Source organism: Erythrolamprus reginae, chromosome 3, assembly GCF_031021105.1.
Source record: "Erythrolamprus reginae isolate rEryReg1 chromosome 3, rEryReg1.hap1, whole genome shotgun sequence".
Taxonomy (NCBI): Eukaryota; Metazoa; Chordata; class Lepidosauria; order Squamata; family Dipsadidae; genus Erythrolamprus; species Erythrolamprus reginae.
Window position 1 is genome coordinate 23,908,566 of NC_091952.1, and position 25,857 is coordinate 23,934,422.

The 25,857-nt window shown below is 43.2% G+C and overlaps 1 protein-coding gene across 4 annotated transcripts in view; it reads left to right on the forward strand.

Annotated features, from left to right (window-relative positions):
* SALL4 (spalt like transcription factor 4) overlaps nucleotides 1-25,857 on the forward strand; it is a 50,292-nt gene that overhangs the window by 13,985 nt on the left and 10,450 nt on the right. For all 4 annotated transcript variants that reach the window (XM_070744601.1, XM_070744603.1, XM_070744602.1 and 1 more), the window contains exon 2: nucleotides 20,421-22,934. In XM_070744601.1, the coding sequence (XP_070600702.1) occupies nucleotides 20,421-22,934 (2,514 nt within the window). The remainder of the gene's footprint in view (nucleotides 1-20,420; nucleotides 22,935-25,857) is intronic.

Sequence of the window (25,857 nt, forward strand, 5' to 3'; positions counted from 1 at the left end):
TGGAAATGACTAATTCCTGGCTGGTTTAGTTGCAAAGCTTCTTGTGCCGGCATTTTCTTTCTTTCACCACTGATGGCTGCTGATGCATCCATTCCATTTTCTGCTAGCTTTGATCATGGTTCTGATCATCTCCACATGAAGGAACATATGAGTGCCATAAGAATGTATGACATAAATATGACAGCAAATTAAAACTTGAATTGCACCGTTCCAGCCATTGACCTAGTTTGACTTTTACAAGCGAGTAATCGGTTTGAGCCCCTTGGACATTATGAATTTTCAGAGTAAACTTTAGACTAGGGGAGGTTAGATATACATGATGCAAATTGATGACGTCTACATAACATCTATGGGTTAAATGTGGGGTGTTACTTCCAAATGGATCCATCTGGGAGTTGAGTCACAGCCATTTGACTTTTGGTTTGCAACATCTTGCTGCTTATTCAAGTAGCTTCTTCAGGATGACTGAAAATCTCTTTACCTGATTTAGCTTTACTAGATAAATGGTCAAAGCAATGGAAACTGCAGTTTAATGTTTCCAAATGTAAAATAATGCACTTGGGGAAAAGGAATCCTCAATCTGAGTATTGCATTGGCAGTTCTGTGTTAGCAAAAACCTCAGAAGAAAAGGATTCCGGACAGTCTCAAAATGGGTGAACAGTGCAGTCAGGCGGTAAGGAAAGCAAGTAGGATGCTTGGCTGCATAGCTAGAGGTATAACAAGCAGGAAGAGGGAGATTATGATCCCCTTATATAGAGTGCTGGTGAGACCACATTTGGAATACTGTGTTCAGTTCTGGAGGCCTCACCTACAAAAAGATTTTGACAAAATTGAACGGGTCCAAAGACGGGCTACAAGAATGGTGGAAGGTCTTAAGCATAAAACGTATCAGGAAAGACTTAATGAACTCAATCTGTATAGTCTGGAGGACAGAAGGGAAAAGGGGGGACATGATCGAAACATTTAAATATGTCAAAGGGTTAAATAAGGTCCAGGAGGGAAGTGTTTTTAATAGGAAAGTGAACACAAGAACAAGGGGACACAATCTGAAGTTAGTTTGGGGAAAGATCAAAAGCAACACGAGAAAATATTATTTTACTGAACGAGTAGTAGATCCTTGGAACAAACTTCCAGCAGACGTGGTAGATAAATCCACAGTAACTGAATTTAAACATGCCTGGGATAAACATATATCCATTGTAAGATAAAATACAGAAAATAGTATAAGGGCAGACTAGATGGACCATGAGGTCTTTTTCTGCCGTCAGACTTCTATGTTTCTTACTGACATTCCAAATAGATCCTTCCCATTGCACGTCTACCTATGCTAAAACAGCCACCTGATGCAACCTCCATATATGTGTATATGTGTGTGTAACATATTTTTGTTGATAATGAAAAGGAACATGGACTACTATAGATCTATTTTGGTCTTATTTGCCTTTATCAGGTAGCCACACTCTTACTGGGATTTGAACCTGGGGCTCTGCCTTGTAAGGCAGTGGCCTTAGCCTCTAGGCTACAAGCTCATCTTCTGTATCAGCTTGTACCAGGGAAGGGTTATGTATGATTTTTTTTGTCGAGTCATCCTAGTATATGGTAGATATAGATATAGATATATAAACTGTGACATCATGTCCGTTTTTGAAATATGGTATTGTTTTCACTGCCTTTCTATTTTGAAGAACACCAAACATTTTGCTAGAACAGATATACTGCTGTTCTACATGAAAGATCAATAGAACATTTGTTTCTAAAGTCAATTGTTTAATTTAAAACGAAGGGAGTTTGGCTCTTCTTCCAAAGGATCACAACTGATTGGGAAATAATTGATGAGTGAGGATCTGTCGTAGTGCTTTAAAGAGTCAAGTTGGTGGCCATGATAGCACAAACAAATGGAATAACTGTTAAATTGGAAACATAGCTTGGAATTGCTGTATTGCCCTTTTCGGCACTCTCCTAAGAATACTTCTGCTGGCATTTGTGAGTAGGTTATGGTTGAGTCTTATTTCTAAATCCAGCCTGTTGTATATTCAACAAATCATAGTTAAGATAAGGGAGAAATAATAGACCTTTCCATATTGAGATCTGTAACATTTGCAAAACCAATGTAATCAGTTTTGCTACACATCCACAAGCTTAAAAGAGCTTGCAACTTGTCCTTAACTGAATTTCAAGTTTCGATCATAACTGAGTCTGGCAATGTGGTCATAAGTCACGACAGTCGTATACTGAATTTGTGATCTTTTTTCAGAGCAGTCGTTAAATAAACGCCCTGGTCATTAAGCAAAAACGGTAGTTCTTAAGTGAACCCATTGTTACCCAGGGGACAATTTTTGCCAGCAAAACTAGTGCAAATTTCAAGCAAAAACAAAATCGTGGTCATGTGACCACGTGACTTTGCAACTGGCCACAAATTTATTTATTATTTATTTTATTTAATTCGACTTCTATGCCGCCCAAACCCAAAGGACTCAGGGCAGCTTGCAATAACAATATAAATACAGAAACAATAAAAAAAAGTCGAATATAATATCTAAAACTATAAAACCCTCATTAAAAAAACCCCCATAATTGAACAATCATAATCACATGCATGTATATTATTCATACGATTTGGCCATGATGGTTTTTAGTTCATGGCTCCCCAGGCCTGCCTGCAAAGCCAGGTCTTCATGGTCTTATGGAAGACCAGTAGGGTGAGAGCAGTACGAACATCAGGTGTGTGTGTGTGTGTTTGATTTCATAGAGCCGGGGCATGCCAGTTGCCGTATGCCCCAAAGCAGTCACTTGACTGGAGGGGAAATGACACCAGAACTTCAAACCATGTCAGAAGTTGTTTTGGAGGGGGGTATTTTGTCATAATTTTCAAGATTCACAAATTGAGGACTGCCTGTATTTACTAAATTTAGATTCCCAATTTTTCAGTGAAAACTCAGAACATGTTTCCTGAGGTTCTTCCTTAATTTTATTCACATCAAAAATATCTTATTTTTGCCGCACGAATCCCAGTGACCGATTAGGTCCCACAGAGTTGGCCTTCTCCGTGTCCTGTCGATGAAACAATGCCCTCTGGCAGGACCCAGGGGAAGAGCCTTCTCTGTGGCGGCCCCGGCCCTCTGGAATCAGCTCCCCCCGGAGATTAGGACTGCCCTCACCCTCCTTGCCTTTCGCAAACTTTTGAACACTTATCTATGTCGCCAGGCATGGAGGAATTGATATATCCTTAGCTGCCTTTGATTTTATGGATGGTGTGTTTGGGCTGTATGACTTTTAATGGGGGTTTTGTTAAAGACTGTTTTTAACATTGGATTTGTATATGATGTTTTATTGTTGTGAGCCGCTCCGAGTCCTCGGAGAGGGGCGGCATACAAATCTAATATATTATTATTATTATTATTATTATTATTATTATTATTATTATTATTAGTTAATTACCATATTGGGGGGAAATTTTATGAATGGATGGACAATTAAGACTTACTGATGTTTTGATGTTTTAATAATAAGATACTGTTGACAAAATTGTGATAAGAAGATTGAGTTTTAAATATTATAACCCAGATGGAGAATATGAGTAAGGGTGGTAGCACTATGTATTGATTTAACACACACACAAAAATATTATTGGAATAATTTGGTGTAAACATATTCAAACTAAAAAAAATACTTAGGTTTTTTTAGTTGTGATATTCAAATTTACTTTATATATAATCTTTATTATTATTATAAAATATTAGATACTTTCTTACTGGAATAACTATTTTATTAGACATATAGAACTATGGTTTATTAGATCTTTTTGCTGCAATATGAAGAATTATTTTATATATAACTTACTTGGCTTAAAAGATTATAAGAAAATTGCTTTGTGGGATAATAAGCTCAAGAGATTGGTAAGATTCAAATAAGAAGTGGATTTGATGACCAGCGATTAATGTAAAGGTTATTGTAATGTTTTAATATTAGACAGAGAAAAGCTATACTTTAAGAGGTTTTCGAATATATAAGATATGATGTTTTTACAGTTACTTTATGAAAGAAAGAGATATAAGAATGATTACAATGTAAAAAGAAAAAAAATGTATATGTTTGACAGTAAACTAGATTTTGTGTTGGAAACTGTATTTTTTTAACTTTGTGTTGGAGAAAAAATAAAAAAAAATAGGAAAAAAATTACCATATTTTTTGGAGTATAAGACACACCTTTTCCCCCTTAAAAGAGACTGTAAATTTGGGTGCGTTTTATACTCCGAATGTAGCTTTCTTTCCCCTCCAGCCCTAAAGAAGTGCTAACAATCAGCTTTCTCAGGCTTGCAGGCTTGTTTTCATTGCTACTCCCTCTGAAAAAGGTTTTTTCAGCCCTAATGATATGTTAACGATCTTCCTGGCTTGCAGGATTTTTTCATTACTACTCTGAAGAAGTTTTTTTCCAGCCCTAAGTCTTTGCAGGCTTGTTTTCATTGCCACTCTCTCTAAAGGTGATTTTTCCCCAGCCCTAACCAGGGGATAAAATAATGTGCTGAAGCTGAACAGACTAAGAACGCTAACAAGATGAATACAGTGGTACCTTAAGATACGAACCCCTCGTCTTACGAACAACTCGTGATACGAACCTGGGGTTCAGCAAAATTTTGCCTCTTCTTACGAACTTTTTTCGAGTTACGAACCTGCGTTCGGAGACTGCTGGGAAGCCACGCGGCTGTTTTAAAAGGTAACAGCCGGGCAGCGGGGCTTCCCAGAAGCCTCCCGAACGCTGGTGGCAAAATTTTGCTGAACCCCGGGTTCGGTTCGGGAAGTTGCTGGGAAGCCCCCCAGGCCGGCTGCGACCTTTTAAAACACCCGCGCCACTTCGCAGCTGTCTCCCGGAGCCGAACGCGGAAGTTTGGCTTTGCTGTTCAGCTCCAGGAGACAGATGGGAAGCGGCGCGGGTGTTTTAAAAGGTCGCAGCCAGCCGGGGGGGGTTGCCAGCACCCCCCGGCACCCGGGTTCGGGGTGCGGGGGGGTGCTGGCAAGCCCCCCAGGCCGGCTGTGACCTTTTAAAACACCCGCGCCGCTTCCCATCTGTCTCCTGGAGCCGAACGCGTTGCCGTTCAGCTTCAGGAGACACATGGGAAGCGGCGGGGTGTTTTAAAAGGTCGCAGCCGGCCTGGGGGGCTTGCCAGCACCCCCCGCACCCCGAACCCGGGTGCGGGGGGGTGCTGGCAAGCCCCCCAGGCCGGCTGCGACCTTTTAAAACACCCACGCTCTTCCCTCACCCCCGCCCCCGCAAGGCATCGCAGCGACAAGCGGGTTTTTCCGACGCGGGTCTTATGCGCCCGAGCCACGTTTCCCCCCACGTCCGGGCCCACGCACCTGTTCCAGCGGGCTATTTTCCGCCGGTAGTAATGCAGCGCCTCCTGCCCGTTCAGCAGCTTCTCGGCCGGCCTCTCGGGGGTGCTGTAGAGCGGGTGCGCGAATAGCCTCCTCAGCTTGGAGTGGGGGGCCTGGCTGCTCAGGTTGGTGGGCGGCCGAGTCCGGAGCTTTGGACCGGCGGCGACGGCGGCTTCTTCGGCGGGGCAGGAGCAGCGGGGCTCAGCCGTCTCCGTGGCCGGACCGAGGCGCCGCCTCATTTGGGGCCAGAGGTGGAAGTAGAAATCGGCGCTGAGCAGCGCCCCGAGAAGCAGCAGAATGAGCAGCCGGTCGCGCCGGGTCCCCAGCATGGTCAGCGCCGGCGGCTGGGCGAGAAGCAGGCCGGGCGCGAAGGCAGTGGCGCACGGGCGATGCCGGGCAGTGGGTGGGAAAGGAAGGCGAGCCACGTGCCTGTTTGGCCGCGAGAGCCCGGGCGAGTCCGGGCAGGGCCTCTGCCCCGCTGCCGCCGCAGGAGCAGGTGGGGGAAGCCGAGGCAGGGGAAGCAGCAGGCAGGGCCCCGCTTGTGGCCGAGAGGTGACCGGCTGCATCTTTGCCCGGTGGCCTCTCCCGAGTAGGCAGACCGTGCCGCCTCTGGAAGGATGGATCTGCTCGGGGTGGGAGAGGGAGGGAGGGGAGCCGCCACCACCAGCCTCACCTACTACTACCCTCCTTCTCAGCTCAGCAAAACCGCGGCAGCGCAGCCGCGCCTTCCAGATCGGGGCCTCTTTGCTCTCCGGCTCTTCTCTCAAATTGTACCTCGCCGGTTTGGCCCAAAACGTCCCGGACGGAGACAGAGGCGGAGGCGGCTGGTGGGCAGCCAGAGCCGAAAAGCGCCTGGCGGCCGTCGAAGGGAGGGGGCAGACAGCCCCGAAAGAGAAAGCGAGCGCCAACTTTAGCAGCAACTCCTCCGGGGCGAGATAATTGCACTCGCTGGGCGAAGGCGGCACTCCTCCAGGGCTGCGCTAAGAAAGCCCCGCCGGAGCGAGCGAGCGAGAGAGAGGGAGCTCGGAAACGACAGTTTTCACCCTCCCTCGGGAAGGCGAGGTTTGAAGGCGTGGAGGAGACGAGCTCCGGTTCTCGTCGGAGAGACCTCTTGTCAAAGTCTCTGGCTTTCGGACGCGTTGGGCGTTTGTTTGCATCACGTGATTGACCAGGTGAAATAAAAGATCTAAAAATCCCTTGTCTCCCCAGCCCGGATTGAATATCGGGTTATAATATCTTGTGTGAATCCATTCACACAAGATATTATAACCCGATATTCAATCCGGGCTGGGGAGACAAGGGATTTTTAGATCTTTTATTTCACCCGGTCAATCACGTGATGCAAACAAACGCCCAACGCGTCCGAAAGCCAGAGACTTTGACAAGAGGTCTCTCCGACGAGAACCGGAGCTCGTCTCCTCCACGCCTTCAAAATCCCTTGTCTCCCCAACACTTGGGTTCGGAGTGCGGGGGGGTGCTGGCAAGCCCCCCAGGCCAGCTGCGACCTTTTAAAACACCCGCGCCGCTTCCCATGTGTCTCCTGAAGCTGAACGGCAACGCGTTCGGCTCCAGGAGACAGATGGGAAGCGGCGCGGGTGTTTTAAAAGGTCACAGCCGGCCTGGGGGGCTTGCCAGCACCCCCCCGCACCCCGAACCCGGGTGCGGGGGGGTGCTGGCAAGCCCCCCAGGCCGGCTGCGACCTTTTAAAACAGCCGGAAAGCCGTTTTTCGGGGGGGGGGGGGGGGGTTGGTTGCACGGATTAATTGACTTTACATTGTTTCCTATGGGAAACAATGTTTCGTCTTACGAACCTTTCGTCTTACGAACCTCCTCCTTGCACCAATTAAGTTCGTATCATGAGGTATTACTGTACCTGGTACATAGATTCTCCCCCCCCCCCCCCCATAATTTCCTCTCCCAAAAATTATAGGTACATCTTATAGTCCAGTGCATCTTATACTCCGAAAAATACAGTAGGCTCAGAGACTTGTCCCTGGGCCTACCATGAGTTCATTAGTCAGTCACTGCATTAGAATGGGAAAAACCTGTCTCTAATTACTGTCCACTAATTTGCTAATAGGTAAGGTGGCTATTAAAGGAGTATAGTTGCCTCCTTCAATCCTTCAGTCTGCTTAAATTTCTATGGATTGCTGGGGGGAAAGGCAAGTTATATAATTGGTAGCAGGAGACTGAAATGTCTGAATTAGGATGATTTTTTTTTTTTGAAAAAAAAAATGCCGTATCTTATTCTAGGTTAAATCCTCCTAATCTAACCACCTCATTTTGTTCATCTTAAAATCTCTTCTTTTTCAATAAATTGTGTTGCCTGGAAAATATGCTTGATTAAGCAGCTGCTTATTCATAGAAACATAGAAGATTGACGGCAGATAAAGACCTCATGGTCCATTTTGTCTGCCCTTATACTATTTCCTGTATTTTATCTTAGGGTGGATATATGTTTATTCCAGGCATGTTTAAATTCAATTACTGTGGATTTACCAACCACGTCTGCTGGAAGTTTGTTCCAAGCATTTACTACTCTTTCTTTCTGGTGTGTTGATTTGCTAGCGATTACACATTTGTATTGCAAGCATCTACCTCCTTATGCCAGAAAATACTGTCTTGACTTCCAGATAATGCATGAAATATTAGTATTAACAGGGTGATGATTGTCTAGACAGTTTTGATTTAATTTTGGGAAAAAAAGGCTGTCAAAACAGAAGTGGAAATATGTGGTACAAATAGTCCTTGACTTAAAACAGTTCATTTAGTGACCATTCAAAGTTACAACAGCACTGAAAAGGGAGACCTATGATTGTTTTCCCACTTACTACTGTTTGAGTGTCCGATAGTCACATAATTAAAATTTGAATGCTTAGCAACTGGTTCATATTTATGACGGTTGCACTGTCTCTGAGTCATGTGATCTCCTTCTGACAAGCAAAGCCAGATTCCCGTAACAACTGAGCCATTCACTTAAGAGCTGCCATGATTCACTTAGAAACTGTGTATAACGACAAATGGGGCAAAGCTCACTTAACAAATTTCTCACTTAGCAACAGAAATTTGGGGCTCAATGGTTGCAAGTCGAGGACGACCTGTATTTAGTAGAGCTGTTCATCTTTAAGGGACATGAAGCAGGTGAGGTTGATGCTCCCGGTGCGCTGCACGCACAGCTTCGTGTTTCATGCATGTGCACATCCGAATGAAATTTTGCTTCTGTGCATGCGCAGGAAGCAAAAATCTTGTGAGGAAACGCGCATGAGAGATTTTGGCTATTTTTTTTTTGCTTCTGTGCATGCACAGAAGCAAAAAATTGCTGAAACCTCGCATGTGCATGAGATTTTGCTTCCTGCCCATGCGCAGAAGCAAAATCTTGCTTGGATGTGCGCACACTGGGGACGCAAAGCTATGCGCTCAGCTCCAATTTTACTACTGGTGAGGCATCCTCATCCATACTGGTAGTAACCTGATACTGATAATGATGATGATGATAATAATAATAATAGTAATAGTAATAATATATTAGACTTGTATGCCGTCCCTCTCCGAAGACTCGGATATGAGGAGATATATTTTTTCATCATTTCTTTTTCAGTTTCTTCTTTAGAACTGTTCCAGGAGATGGAAGGCACTCCCAGAACAGAGTTCATTCCCTCTAATTTTTTGGGGGGGTGGGCGGAAAAGTATAGTGTCTGAGCGGCAGTCCCTTTGGGACTGGGCGGCACAGAAATAATGAATGAATGAATGAATGAATGAATGAATGAATGAATGAATGAACGAACAACAAACAAACAAACAAACAAACAAACAAACAAACAAAAACCCACCCTGTTTTGCCTCAGAGAATTTCAAAATAAAATACTGTACTGTGCGTCTATAACAGTGAGCTCATAATAGGGCAACTCTATCAATATCAAAATGCCACTTAAATAGTTGAGCTAGTTTCAAACTAGATTTTGATTTTCTTTCTCTCTTCCTTACTCCCATTCTTTTTCTTTCTCTTTTCCTTCCTCTCTTTTTTCTATCTGTTTCTCTTTCTTCCTCTCTTCCTTTCTCTCTCTCCTTCCCTCTCGGCTTCTGGGCACGTTTGGAAAACTCTGAGTTGATGATGATTTTTAAGTGAGCGATTGCTCACTGCTCAGCTTAGAGGGAACTATGCATACAATACAGGAAGACCAGAAGCCTTCATAGTTTAGTGTAAAGTAAGACTAAGGCAATTCGACTTGTGTTCATGTTTCTGCTTCCTTTGACAAAGACATTTATTATTCCACCCATTGCAACTAGCTGGGTGGAAATAGGTTGGCAAAATGTTTCTTCTATCTGAGGTTTTTAAAGGATGCACCCTTTTGGTTACGATTCTTCTGTCCAGGCTTTGCAGATAAAATGATTGTCAGACACTTTGAATGGAATGGAATGGAATAGAATAGAATAGAATAGAATTCTTTATTGGCCAAATGTGACTGGACACGCAACGAATTTGTCGTTGGTGCATATGGTCTCAGTGTACATAAAAGAAAAAGATACATTTGTCAAGAATCATGAGGCACAACACATGATTGTTATAGGGCACAAATAAGCAATCAGGAAATAAACAATATGAATCGTAAAGATACAAGCAACAACTTACAATCATACAGTCATAAGTAACAGGAAATGGGTGAAAGGAATGATGAGAAGACTAATAGTAACAGTAATGCAGCCTTAGTGAATAGTTTGACAGTGTTGAGGGAATTATTTGTTTAGCAGAGTGATGGTATTTGGGAAAAAGCTGTTCTAGTTGTTTTGGTGTGCAGTGCTCTATAGCATCATTTTGAGGATAGGTGTGTGGTTGGCAGTTTGGCATCAGTGTACCTTCAACTGTGGTTTAGTTCTTGGCCCATCTGTCACTTCAAGATTTTTCTCGATAAAATGAAAGTGACATTGTAAAAGTCCAGCACCATATGTTCCATTTAAAGAATTTAGCTGAGTCTAATAGATCCTGTAGACCAGGGGTGTCGAATCCACCTACCCACCCCTCTGGTTTTATGAAAGGGGGAAAAGTTGTGATATGTCACATGACGATGTGATGATGCATGTTTGACACCCCTGCTGTACCCGTCCTTTGGAAATTAAAACAGTGGGTGGCTGGAGTTCTGGATTTTGTGGTCAAATATACCCATGAAATGGTTAAGCTGGAGTGGAGAAACTTACACGGGAGGAAGCTAGAGAAAATCTCATGACTTGGCCTTGTGAGAAATAGTTTTTGGCGCTGTCCATTTTGTCATCCACACTATCGGAAGAGAAGTTCTTTGTAGCTATTTGGTACAGAAGTTCTCTGTAGCTATTTGATGTGCCAAAGAACATCAACGGCACACTCTCAAAAACTGATAAATGAGTATTGGCTCCCAAAGCTTTGCATGCCACTGATTTTCCCATTTCCTAGAGTTGTACAAACCTTCGACATTGCTAGGTTAAAGATGACTCTTTGCCCTTTCTTTCTTTCTTTCTCCCCCCCTTTCCTTCTCATCCTTTGCTCTCCCCATTGGCATTTTCAGTCAGCCCTGGGTCCCAAGGAAAGGAGGGAGCTGGATTAGAAGTTAGACCCACAAGAAGTGCTCCGCAATGAACACCGTAAAGCTTATTTGGGTAGCAATCTATTACTTCAATCTTAGCATTCATGTTGAACTCCAGCTAAGAAAGAAATTTAAAAGAGTTTGCCAATCACGCTAAAACCTGAGAGGTCATATACCTGTGGAGTTTTTAGGTGCGTGAGTTCAAAGAAATGTTTCAAAACCACTTTTTCCACTGCTGAGTGTGATAAGCCATTTCTGTGTGTCTTGGCATTAAAATATGCAAACAGCTTTCTTTTGGGGTAGGGGGAATATGAACCTCTTGTTCCGGCTGAACTCAGTGGTTTCTTCTACATCTTCCATAAAACTTTTATTGGTATAAATGATTCATTGTGTGTCTGCTCAGCTGTGGGTGGAGGAACACAGTAGCTACCTATACAATATGTTTGTAATTGTTAACAGTGAAGCTGACGTCTACTCTTATAATAGAAAAAGGCCGCCTTGCTTTTCTCTGTAGACTTGCCATTTAGTTTTATAAAGCTTTTGTTTAGCAACTGATCTTCAAAGCAATCTTAATTAGTAGATTAATTACTAGCTCGGAGAGGGGTGGCATATAAATCCAATTAATAAATATCTCAAAATACTGCTTTCCAAAGACTGTTCCTTCGTATAGTTCACATTTCGAAGTTTTGCTGAGGCAGTATTTCCTGCAGTCATGGACCACTGAGTAACAATTCAGAAAATAGGTGAATTACCCGATTAAACACTCTACTCCCTGTGTTTTAACAGCATAGGAGTTCACACTTGTTTTTTTTTTAATTTTAGCAAACAAGACAATGATTGTGGTTGTTTTCATGTATTTCTTTCCCACCATCTTCATCAATTGGCTTTTTAAAATTAAACAATGAATCAAAATGCATTGCAAAATTAAGAATGCTCCTGTGTACCAATTGGATCATTTTAATGCACTCTGTGCAATAACAATGCACAATTCTACAGCTGGTTAGGAATGTTCCCCAGTAGAACTCTCTCTTGAATAATAGTAGGATGGATGGATGGATGGATGGATGGATGGATGGATGGATAGATAGATAGAAAGATAGAAAGATAGAAAGATAGAATTCTTTATTGGCCAAGTGTGATTGCACACACAATGAATTTGTCTTTGGTGCATATGCTCTCAGTGTACATAAAAGAAAAAACACATTTGTCAAGAATCATGAGGTACAACACTTAATGATTGTCATAGGGGTCAAATAAGCAATGAGGAAACAATCAGTATTAATAAAAATCTTAAGGAAACAAGCAACAAGTTACAGTCATACGTAAGAGGAAATGGGTGATAGGAGTGATGTAATAGCAGTGCAGACTTAATACTGTAAATAGTTTGACATTGTTGAGGAAATTATTTGTTTAGCAGAATGATGGCGTTCGGGAAAAAACTGTTCTTGTGTCTAGTTGTTTTTGGTGTGCATTGCTCTGTAGAGACATTTTGAGCATAGGAGTTGAAACAGTTTATGTCCAGGATGTGAGGGATCAGTAAATATCTTCACCACCTTCTTTTTGATTTGTGCAGCATGCAGGTCCTCAATGGAAAGCAGGTTGGCAGCAAAAAAAAATTTCTGTAGTCCTAGAAACTTTGTCTAGAGGCAAATTAGTCTTAAAGTCAAATCTGCTTTCAATGATCCAGTGTTCAGCCACTGATCCATACAAATCCAATTAATAAATAATATCATGATTGAGTTGTCTGTCAGTACACTTGGAATGGGCAGAGTGCTGTGGCCCAGTAACATCAGGAGCCTATATCAGACCATCTGATGGACTTCCACAAGCTATTATTTGAGCCACACAAATAATACTGAGTAAGTTTCTTTCTAGCACTAACTAGGTGCTAACAATGTTCCCAGCTCTTATCACTTGCAAGCTTTTTCACTGTTAATCTCTGCCAAGAATGTATTCCAAAACCTGTCTTTTTCATTTACTTGCTCCAGATATTTCTTTCTAGCCCTAACCAGGTGCTATTAACGTACCCAAGCTCTTTCATTGTTAGTCTCTGTGAAGAATGCTTTCAAGACCTAAGTTTCATTACTCTAACTTGCTCTGAGTAAGTTTCTTTCAGTTCTTTCACTGTTACTCTCTGCAAAGATTTTTTCCAAGCCCTAAATCTTTGCAGAGTTTTTTCCATTGCTCTACTTGCAATGTAAGGAAGCTCTGAGGAAGGTATCAGCTGGGGTGTGAGTTCAGATGGGGATGGCTAGCTTTCCACCTGGTTCTTTTCTTTTAAAAAGAGAGAGAGAGAAAGGGGGGGGCGAATAAGCAGCTTCTCTAGAGAAAGAAATGTGTATCTCCCATCAATTGCAATGTAAAGCGAGAAAGACAGAAAGATGATGGGAGATACACATTTCTTTCTCTAGAGAAGCTGGTTATTTGCCCACCCCCTTTCTCTCTCTCTTTAAAAGAAAAGAACCTGGTGGAAAGCTAGCCGCCCCCAGCCAAACTCACACTCCAGCCAATCCCAGGTGCATAACCTTCATCAACTTTTCCTCAATTGGGCTTGGCTTCCCACTCGCGGCTGCTATGTCTTCAGAGCCTGGAGCTGTCATGCAGTTGCAGAGTGATGCCAGCTCGAAGTCCTGCTAGAGCAGAACGGGGTGTGAATCTGAACCGTGGGTGGGTATGGGGGGGGAGAACCAGGAGGAGAGCCGAGTCTGGCATGACTGATGGAGGAATTCTGGGAGTTGAAATCCACAAGTCTTAAAGCTACAAGTTGGAAGAGCCCCAAGCTACAGGTTAGGAGTGCAAGGATCTTCAAACCTGTCAAGTTTAAGACTTGTGGACTCCAACTCCCATTTCTGAGCTAGCATGACTGGTGGAGGAATTCTGGGAATTGAAGTCCACAAGTCTTGAAGCTGTCAAGTTTGAAGTTTGTAAAAAGTGTACATGGTTGTAAAAAGTATTCTGCTACACTGGTATTTTATTAAACAATATAATATTACACCATTTGGTTCTGAATGCTTTTTTCCTTGTTTTCCTCCTCTAAAATCTAGGTGCATCTTATACATCGGTGAGTCTTATATACCAAAAAATAGGTTTTGTCTCTCTCCCCGCCCCCACCAGAAGCACTTTGCAGGCCTCTCAAACTCTCTGGGTGACCTGTTTTTACCTGTTTTGGCGGATAACAGGGCATGCAGCATTTTTGGGTAGCCTTCCAACTGTTCCTGGGGGCTGAGGGAAGACAAAAATGCCCTCGTTTTTGTGAAAAAATGCCTGTTGGGGTTTGTTTTTGGGATTTTTTGCAAAAATCGGACATGGGGGCTGGGCTTTGAGAGACCAAAAATGGCTGTATTCGGTGTATAAGATGCACCAACATTTCCACCCTCTTTTTTGGGGGTGGGGGAGTGAAATGCATCTTATACTCTGAAAAATACAGTACATGCACTTGAGCATGTAACTGTGGGGATGTTGCACAGTTGTAAGTGTGAGGACTGGTTGTAAATCACTTTTTTCAGTGCAGTTTTAACTTCGAATAGTCCCCAGTGATGGTGAAACCTTTTTGGTTCACGTACCAAAAGGGGTGAGTGTGGGGAAGTCATGTATGTTCTTGCCCACACCCCTAATTCCATGCAGCCCCCCAAAATGTGTGCATGATATCCCCCCCCACCCAGAGGCTAAAAATGGCTGGTTTTAAGTTGGGAAATGGGACATTTCTAGCCTCCAGGTGGGGGGAAGGCTGTTTTCACCCTCCCCAGGCTCCTAGAAAAACTCTGAAGCCTAGGAAGAGCAAATTAATAATAATAATAATAATAATAATAATAATAATAATAATAATAATAATAGTAATAGTAGTAATAGTAATAATAGTAATATAATAATAATAATAATAGTAATATAATAATAATAATAATAATAATAATAATAATAATAATAATAATGTATTAGATTTGTATGTTGCCCAACTCCTGGTGGGCCCAGAAGGCCCAACAATCAGCTGGCCAGCAAGTGCCATGTGAACTGGACCTGATCTCTTGTGCCCCCCAATATGCTCCATGTGCCACTAGTGGCACGCATGCCATAGGTTTGCCATCACGGCACTAAACAGGGAGTCACTGCTCACAGTCACTCATGCCCTCATCACCTCGAGGTTCGATTACTGCAACGCTCTCTACATGGGGCTACCTTTGAAAACTGTTCGGAAACTTCAGATCGTGCAGAACGCAGTCACGAGAGCATTTATGGGGCTTCCAAGATTCGCCCATGTTTTCTCAACACTCCGTGGCTTGCATTGGCTGCCAATCAGTTTCCGGTCACAATTCAAAGTGTTGGTCATGACCTTTAAAGCCCTACATGGCTTTGGACCTGACTACCTCCGGAACCGCCTGCTACCGCACGAATCCCAGCAACCGATAAGGTCCCACAGAGTTGGCCTTTTCCGGGTCCTGTTGACTAAACAATGTCGTTTGGCGGGCCCCAGGAGAAGAGCCTTCTCTGTGGTGGCCCCGGCCCTCTGGAACCAACTCCCCCCGGAGATTAGAATTGCCCCCACCCTCCCTGTCTTTCGTAAACTGTCTTTCGTAAACGTTTCTAAATTGGTTTTTTTTTAAATTAACTTAAATATTAGATTTGTTTACATTGTATTATTATTGCTGTGAGCCGCCCCGAGTCTGCGGAGAGGGGCGGCATACAAATCTGATTAATAAATAAATAATAAATAAATAAACTACTCAAGACTCATTTATACCGCCAGGCATGGGGGAGTTGAGATATTCCTCCCCCCTAGGCCATTACAAGTTATGCATGGTATGTCTGTGTGTATGTTTGGTTTTATAATAAGGGTTTTTAGTTGTTTTATTATTGGATTATCACATGCTGTTTTTATCATTGTTGTTAGCCGCCCCGAGTCTACGGAGAGGGGCGGCATACAAATCCAATAAATTATTATTATCATTCATTCATTCATTCATTCATTCATTCATTCATTCATTCAAGTTTTATGCCGCCCTTCTCCTTAGACTCAGGGCTGCTTACAAAATGGCTGTACGTTGAGCACCATCTGTGTAATGCTCTTCCAATGTCACTCAAACTCAAGATATCCTATTTACAGTTTCACGCAGCCATCCTTTCTAATGAGCATTTCCCCCTGCGGTAATCGCATCTATCAGTTTGAAGACAGATTTTTTCAGTCTTCTCCTGATAATGAAAATATTAATTTTGCCACACGGGGGAGCCTTCGAAGAAAAACTATCTCGGTGAAATTATTGCAGTCTTATTATGGGTTTCTTAGCATATATATAGCCGCTCTGAGTCTGTTTTGGATTGAGCAGCATATAAATGCAATAAATAAATAAATATAACATGACAAAGCAATGTGGTTTCCAGGATCTGTGATGCAGAGACATATCTCTTTCTTTTTGCGAAAGTAGAAAGTACACCACCTCTCCCCCTCTGGAAACGCTTCCCACAATATTGTTTCATTTGTGTACCACATAATTGAAATAAATAATAGTGTTGGCCCTGAAGTAAATCTGGTTGAGCACATCTTGGAGGCTTCAGGGTTGCCACAAAGCAGAAGAAATAGCTTGGTGGGGTTTTGTAGCCAAAACAAAAAAAAGTTTTCCTGTGGGAACCAAGGACATTCTCGCAGGTGGCTGGCCAGAGGAGGAGCGAAGTAACCAAGCAACCGGCCACCATCTTGATTGGACAGTGTGACCAGTAACTTGGGGGAAAGGAGAAACGTTTACTTTTTCATTAGGTGAAAGCCAGGGGAACTTTCAGAGTTGGCTTTCCTGAGTTATGGCAATATTATGTATCCAATAAGTGGTTTTTGAGGAATTTGCCTGCCTCAGGGATCTGCTTTTTATGGGCGCATTACTTGGAACACTGACATAATAGATCCTTTCCATTCCTAACTATCGTCCTCAGTTCGGTGGTCAGGGAGTGATATCAGCAAAAGAATTTAGGGAAGCTTGAGTCATTTAGGAGCTTTTCCACTGAACATCTGGATTTAAGTCCATTCAAGGTTAGAAAATGGTGTTGACATCATCTTTAGTGCTACTTGCAAAGATTCTCCAGTTTCTTTCCGCAGACTCACAAGTTAGGTTTCCTGAAACTAATAATATTTTAGCAGTTGTTGCTGCTGCTCAAAAATCCACCTGATCTTAACGGAAGCAATGGCTGGCATGCTCCAGAATTCCCAGCTGGAGGAGCCTTTCTGGAAATGTTGAATAAATCTGGAAATGTTGAAATTGGTAAAGACCATCATAGTTGTTCTCCTGAGCACATAGCTACATGAAAAGCAGTGCCACAGTTGGTCCTCAGCTTAACATAGAAACATAGACGATTGATGGCAGAAAAAGGCCTCACGGTCCATCTAGTCTGCCCTTATACTATTTCTTGTATTTTATCTTAGGATGGATATATGTTTATCCCAGGCATGTTTAAATTCAGTTACTGTGGATTTACCAACCACGTCTGCTGGAAGTTTGTTCCAAGCATCTACTACTCTTTCAGTAAAATAATATTTTCTCACGTTGCTTCTGATCTTTCCCCCAACTAACCTCAGATTGTGCCCCCTTGTTCTTGTGTTCACTTTCCTTTTGAAAACACTTCCCTTATGAACTTTATTTAACCCTTTGACATATTTAAATGTTTCGATCATGTCCCCTCTTTCCCTTCTGTCCTCCAGACTATACAGATTGAGTTCATGAAGTCTTTCCTGATAAGTTTTATGCTTCAGACCTTCCACCATTTTTGTAGCCCGTCTTTGGACCTGTTCAATTTTATCAATATCTTTTTGTAGGTGAGGGCTCCAGAACTGAACACAGTATTCCAAATGTGGTCTCACCAGCGCTCTACACAGCGGGATCACTGTCTTCCTCTTCCTGCTTGTTATACCTCTAGCTATGTAGCCAAGCATTCTACTTACAACCACAATTCAGCCTGTTGTTAAATGTGACAGTTGTTAAGTGAGTTGTTCCTCAGTTTAGAATCTTTTTGCCACATTGAGCAATAGCAATAGCACTTAGACCTATATATCGCTTTACAGTGCTTTTCCAGACCTCTCCAAGAGGTTTTACAAAGTAGCATATTGCCTCTAACAATCTGGGTCCTCGTTTTACCCACTTCGGAAGGATGGAAGGCTGAGTCAACCTGAGCCTGGTGAGATTTGAACTGCCAAATTGCAGTCAGCCGGCAGTCAGCAGAAGTGGCCCGCCAGTACTGCACTCTAACCACTGCCCCACCGAGGGTCTTGTTAAACAGACCACTACATTTCTTAAGTGAATCATGTGATGGTTAAGCAAGTCTGGCTTCCCCCATTGACTCTGCTTGTCAGAAACCATCCAAGAAGGTTACAAATGGCGATCACATGACCCCAGGATGGAGCAACTGTCATATGACCTATAAAGCCCTTCATGGCACCGGACCAGATTACCTCCGGGACCGCCTTCTGCTGCACAAATCCCAGCGACCAATTAGGTCCCACAGAGTGGGTCTTCTCCAGGTCCCGTCAACTAAACAATGCCGCTTGGCGGGACCCAGGAGAAGAGCCTTCTCTGTGGCGGCCCCAGCCCTCTGGAACCAACTCCCCCCAGAGATTAGAATTGCCCCCACCCTCCTTGCCTTTTGTAAGCTACTTAAAACCCACCTCTGCCGCCAGGCATGGGGGGAACTGAGATACTCTTTTCCCCTAGGCCTTTACAATTTTATATGATATGTCTGTATGTCTGTTTGATTTTTATTATAATGGGTTTTTAATTGTTTTTAGTATTGGATTATTATTATATGCTGTCTTATTATTGCTGTTAGCCGCCCCGAGTCTTCGGAGAGGGGCGGCAAACAAATCACATACATACATACATACATACATACATACATACATACATACATACATACATAAATAAATAAATAAATAAATAAATAAATAAATAAATATGCTGAGTATCCAAATTTTGATCATGTGATCATGAGAATGGTCATATTAGCGGTAATAGCAGTGGTCATTAGTGTGAAAACTGGTCATAGTCATTTTTTTTAGTCACGGTCATAAGTGTGAAAAACGGTCATAGTCGCTATTTTCAGTGCTGTTGTAACTTCACGGAACAAATGGGTGCAAGTCCAGAATCATCTATAGATCCAAACACTGGGGAATCAAAATGGTGGGCAGCCAATTCTGCCACTGTCACTAAGTCAGCCTTGTCCTTATCTAGGTGGCTTGCCGGGAGAAATGGTGACCCAGAAATCAAGTCACTAGCCTTGTCTTTTGTCCTAGGACAGGGTCTCCAAACTTGGCAATTTTAAGACTTGTGGACTTCAACTCCCAGAATTCCTGAGCCAGCTCTGAAGAGTTGAAGTCAGTAATGGGATGCTGCCTCCGTGTGTGTGTGTGTGTGTGTGTGTGTGTGTGTGCAGGGTTAATAAGTGTATGCACTATTTATTAAATACTTAATAGATTTTTTTTATTGTCCTTCCTTCTGTATCCTAGTATGATCCTTAATTACTTTTAACATAGGAAATAATTAAATAGTATGTTTTTACTCATAAATGCTTTATAATCACTTTAATCATTATCTAGAACTGAACTTTTATAGCAATTAAAGAAAATTGAGCTACTTGCCTAATCTGTTATTATACTGAACCTTGTGGATTCAGTTCAAAACTTTCAAAGGTTACTGTGCCCCTCAACAAATAAGTCTGTCTACCATTTGTCCAGTGAAGAAATAATGTTGATTGTTTCTTCATTGCTTATTTGACCCCTATGACAATCATTAAGTGTTGTACCACATGATTCTTGACAAATGTATCTTTTTCTTTTATGTATGCTGAGAGCATATGCACCAAGACAAATTCCTTGGGTGTCCAATCACACTTGGCCAATAAAATTCTATTCTATTCTATTCTATTTTTGTGACTATTCAAATATGACTTAACTGAAAAAGAGTCCAAGCACCTTTTTGAAAACATTATCTTGGTTGGTAAGCCACTCCCACCCAGTCACATGACCTTTAACCCACCCCCGGTGACAAGCCACATCCAAAAAATAAGCCATGCCCACAATGTGGCAGTAAAGTTTTGTCAGCCCATCACTGGTTGGAGTCCATGAGTCTACAAATTTGCCAAATTTCGAGACCCCTATCCTAGGATTATTTATAAATTGCTTTAAACTGTAGCAGGCATAGAGATTGGACAAAGACCATCACCATTCCTATGTATTTCAATCCTGCAAGCCAATAATCTCCAACCGTGTCAACTTTAAGACTTGTAGACTTTTAACTCCAAGAATTCCTCAGCCAGCCGTGGAGGAATTCTGGGAGTTAAGGCCTACAAGTCTTAAAGCCAGCCATGACTGTCTGAGGAATTATGGCAGCTGAAGTTCACAAGTCTTAAAATTGCCACGGTTGGAGATTCCTGCTGCAAGCTCATCCCACGAAGGCCTCTTGCTGTTCTTGTCCCTGGTATCGTTCCACTCAGACCTTTTCTCTCTTTCTGATGTCTTTCCAGGAAGTCCACAGGATACTCCAGGTGACAGAGGTGAAATGAATGCCAAAAGATGTCGGACCGAAGAAACCCACGTCTGTGAGAAATGCTGTGCCGAGTTATTTGACCTCACCGAACTCCTCGAGCATAAGAAAAATTGCACTAAAACGCCACCTGTCCTCATCATGAATGACAGTGAAGGGGCGGTCCCCTTAGAAGCCTTCCCCGTCAGCTCTGGGGAGACTTTTCCAACCAACCAAATGGAGGGTAGGCTGGCTGTGGAGAGTCACGTAAAGAGCTGCCCAGCTTTGGCGGAAAAGAGAGAAGAGAAAGCTGGATCCGAACCTTCAGGAGTGACATATCTAAAAACAGAACCCTTGGTTGCCTCCACGACCCAAGGGCTAAGCTTTGTCCCCAAACCCAAAGTACCAAACACTAATGTGACTTTGCAAACCATACACGGCACTAAAGTGGCTGTCAACCAGTGTACCTCAGAGCCCCACCCTCCCTCCGTGGCTGGCCTCGGCGCCATCCCAATGATCCTGGAGCAGTTGATGTGCCTACAGCAGCAGCAACTCCAACAACTCCAGCTGACGGAGCAGATCCGCATCCAAATTGCCATGATGGCCCCCCATGTCCTGCATCACTCCGTCGCTGCTGCAGAACCCCTCAAAGCCTTGGGGGCTCATATGTCCCAGCAGCTGTCAGCTGCCGTTGCTTTAATTGGACAGAAAGCTGGGAACCCAAGCCTATCTCTGGAATCCTTGAAGCAAGGCAAACTACCTCATGCAAACATCGCTATTCCGACAGCCGTCTCAGTGGGCGGTGGACTCGCTCCGGCCCTGTCCTTGAAGCCTGATGTGGGTCGAAGCCTGCCAGGTCCCATGACTCGCTTTCTGAGCCCTCTGCTACCTCAATCCACCAGCTCAGTCCTCTTCCAGAATCCCCTTGCCACCGTCTCCCCGGCCCTCGACCCCTCCAAGAAGGGGAAAGGGAAAGTAGCAAATGTGAGCGTTCCTGAAAGCAAACCGAGCTCGGAGGAGTCCATGTTCAAACACAAGTGTAGGTTTTGCGGCAAAATCTTTGGCAACGACAGCGCTCTGCAGATCCACCTCCGTTCCCACACTGGGGAGAGGCCCTACAAGTGCAACATTTGTGGCAACCGTTTCACCACCAAAGGCAACCTGAAAGTGCATTTCCAGCGGCATAAAGACAAATACCCTCATCTCAGAATGAATCCTTACCCTGTGCCTGAACACCTAGATAATGTGCCCACCAGCACCGGTATACCTTACGGCATGTCCGTCCCACTCGATGAATCTAATCTCATTGTGGATTCCAAACCTATTTTGACCACCCTGCCTGGCTCCGTCAGCTCGGCCTTGCCACCCCCAAACACTTCCAACCCCACAAGTAGCAAGGATCCTTTTACCAATACACTTCTAAGCGATGCCCAGCCTAGGCCTTCTCCAGAAACTGAAGGAGATTCTTCTTCGGGTCCGGCCAGTCAGGAATCGGGAGCTGAGCACAACCAGAGCTCTCCACAGGCTAGCTGCAGTGGGAGTGCTTTCCACGGATGCCGGGTGGGTGAGCAAGGCTCTGAAACGACAAAGCTCCAGCAGCTGGTGGAGAACATTGACAAAGCCGCCGCCGACCCCAATGAGTGCGTGATCTGCCATAGGGTTCTCAGTTGCCAGAGCTCCCTCAAAATGCATTACCGCACTCACACGGGAGAGAGGCCCTTCAAGTGCAAGATTTGTGGCCGTGCTTTTTCCACCAAAGGCAACCTCAAAACACACTATGGCGTGCACCGGGCGAACACTCCCCTGAAGATGCAGCACTCCTGTCCAATCTGCCAAAAGAAATTTACAAATGCAGTGGTTCTACAGCAGCACATTCGCATGCATTTGGGAGGGCAGATCCCCAATATCCCAGTGGCAGAAAACACCCACGATAATAACGAGACAGAGGTTACTTCAGCTGAGAACAACGGAGATCCCTGTTGCTTAGATATCAATGAAAGCATGGAAATGGATGAAGACTTGGAATCGCCCAATGATTCCAATGGCCCAAACCATTCTTCTCAATCTTGCAATGCTCAAGCTGATCCGTCAACATCTGTTTCCACCAATATTTCAGCGCTAGAAAACCATATGAAGGTGGTGGATTCAACTTTGACTTTGGAGCGACAGAGCAGTTTGAAGTCAAGTGATAATGGTTCCGTGGAGAGCGACGCCATGACCAATGATTCTTCCTCAGTGGCAGGTGACCTGGACTATCAAAACGGTAGCCGTAGCCCCATAACCTCTGAATCGACTTCCTTCCTGGCCGTGTCTCCAACCAACAGTCAAGCAGAGAGCACCAGATCAAAGTCACCGTGTTTAAGTATCCAAGAAGACGGAGTAGTGGGAAGTAAAGCTGAAGGCCCTATAGTCACAACTGCGGAAAGAGAACGGGCTTTGGATCTAACATATGGCAACATTGGTCGAAAAGTGATCAAAGAGGAACCTGGGTTATACTTCCAAAATGGAGAATATGGTGAGTCACTTTAACGGGAAGCAAAAATCCTAGCGATCACTGTGAGATTGATTCTCCTTTTTTTAATACACAGATGGAGTTAAATGTTTGTACTCTGTGCTAGGACAGCCAATCTCCCAGATCAGAAAATTTATACTTCATAAATCTCAGTTCCATTGATCATCCCGTCAGCCATACTTTTCTCTAGTACCTAATATTTGAGGAATATTGACTCTTAAAAATTGTCACCTATCTGATCAAAATCAGATTCCTTTTGAAACCTAGGAACAACTCCATAGCTGTCACCAAAGAGGTGAGATCGTAATTGGTGCCTATCTTGTGCGTCTGGCCGCATTGTTCCCTTTCTTCTTTTGTGTTTTCTGCCATGATTTTCAGGAATTGAAATCTGAAGTCAGCATAGCTAGACAAAGTATAATACAGAATGCACTTTTATGAACGACAGGTAAATGTGAATTCATTTCCTAGGCAAGAAAACCTCTTTATTTCTAGTTTTTATTTTACATCCGATTAGTTATAATATCTTAAAATAAAACATGGCTTTGGAACAAGTGGGAAAGCACTGCTACTCAACTTGGCATCCTATCGCCGCTTTATTTAACACCAATTTTTCTTGATAGGATGGGAGCTGTGATCACATATCCAAACAAAATCCCGTTTGAAGGCTGGCTTTTCACACTAAATGATACAGAATTATAAATCAAAGTAGGAATCTTGTCTTGTTACTTTATGCACCACAAAAGAAAAAGCAAAAAAAGGAATTGAGACCAGCCCAAACGACCAAAAAGCAGAATTGTCTGTGCTCTAATTTATACATCATGTTCTAATGTTTCACTCCAGGTTGAGGAAGATGTTGATCTGTTCACAGGTGGCATCTGGCTGCTAAATGTTGATGGTGAATTGCAAGACTTAGCTAGCAGGCAGCCCTTCAAATAAAGAATAATAGCCCTGCCAACAGAAAATGTGTCCTCTGTAAAATAGGATACATGGCTATTCTTCTTTCCTCTAACCTGTGCAGTTTGCTTGATAGCTAACACTCATATCTGGAAAATATATGTCCTTCAGTGTAAACATAACTGGGTTTGATGAGGTTTGTTTGGTTTTGGTTAAGACCAAAGTGCAAACTTAATGATTATGGATTGTAAGATGTGATTTATAACTTATTGTTAGTGAATCCAGTCAAATGTATCTATTCAACTGACTATAATCAAGCAAACAATGACTCAGCATGATGTGTGAACTAGAGTTGTGTTAAGATTTGATTCAAAGTTTGAATTTCCATTAGAACCAATTTTTCTGACTAACTTCGTTGATTCAGTTCACAATAGTCAGATTCAATTAGATGCTTCCAAGTAAATTCTATTGCTATCCAGATCTGTTCAGAAAATGAATTTGCAGCAAACTTTTAAACCCATTTGATTTTTCAATTTAAACTGAATCGAATGTAGCCGACTGGACCCTCTAATGCAGTGATGGTGAAACTTTTTTTGCTCAGTTGCCAAAAGGGCGCGTGTGAACACACTCATAATACAATGCCTTCTCCCTGCGCATACACACACGAAATCCCCTGTGGTGCCCCCCATCCCGTGCATGCACACTCGCCTCACGGAAGCCTCTGGACTTCTGGTAGGTCCATTGGGCTGTTTTTCACTCACCAGGCTTCAGGAAAGCCTCTGAATGTGGATTGCAAAAAACAGGCCGAACAGGCCTACTGGAAGTTTGGAAATGAACTTTTGGTAGGCACGTTGGGCCATTTTTGGCCTTCCACAGACTTCAGGAAAGCCTCCAAAGCCTGTGGCTAGCAAAAAACAGGCCCAACAGGCCTACCAGAAGTTTAGAAATGAACTTTTGGTAGGCGTGTTGGGCCATTTTTTGCCTTCCACAGGCCTCAGGAAAGCTTCCTGAAGCCTGGGGAGGGTGAAAAACAGCCCAACAGGCCTACTGGAAGTCTGTGTGCACTGGAGCTGACATAAGCTGACACCCTAGTGTCCTCAGATATGGCTCCACACGCCACCTGTGTTTCGCCATCACTGCTCTAATATGAACCCAGTAATTTGCCTGTTCAAACCTGAGAGATGAATGGGCATTTCAGAGGGTCCACTAATTTAAAAATCATACATCAATTCATTTTTAAAATTTCAGTTTACTTTTTCCTGCCAACAACCCCCCCCCCCCAATCTTTTGCAAACTTTTCTTGAACAGCTGAAATGGTTTGTGTGAGTTTCAATCAAGGGGGAAAATATTGGGCCAAAATTATAGTTGTAAGATTGAGCAGATTTAGTTTGCCATCTATTATGCTGAGGTCATGGAACTTCACTGCTGGCTGGCTGGGGTCTCCTTAGTTCTTGCCCAACCCCTGGCTCGCATTCAGATGACCGAGTTAAGTGCCCTGTACTGAACTCGGCCATGTGAAATGTGAGGCTTTCTCGATTTGGAGGAAGAGTGGGATTAGGGGAAAAAAATGGGCTACTGTGATGAATTCAGAAACGTCGTTCAGATTTTTTTTTAAATAAAAACCCTGCATGATTCATTATTTGTGGTATCATCAGTTTTGACCTACATTTGGTGAGTCCCTGAGAGAGCTAACTTCTCTGCTGTGACACCCACCTTATGGAAAATTAGATTAAATTTGATAATACCCATTGCTTTTGATTTTTTTAAAGCCTCAAGACCTAGTTGGGCTGAGGCTTCCAGGAACCAAAGATTTGTCTCAATGCCTCTATGGCATTGAGAGAGCATTTTTATCACCTCTTCGCCTATGGTTAGAGGATATTTTTGCCTTTATGCTTATTACGTGGCTTTTTAACATTTTCATCTATTTTTATATATATATTGGCTGTTTTATCATTGTGTATGGCCCAGAGTCAGCTTTGGTCAGATGGGCAGCTGTATAAATTTTGATAGATAAAATATAAATAAATACTGG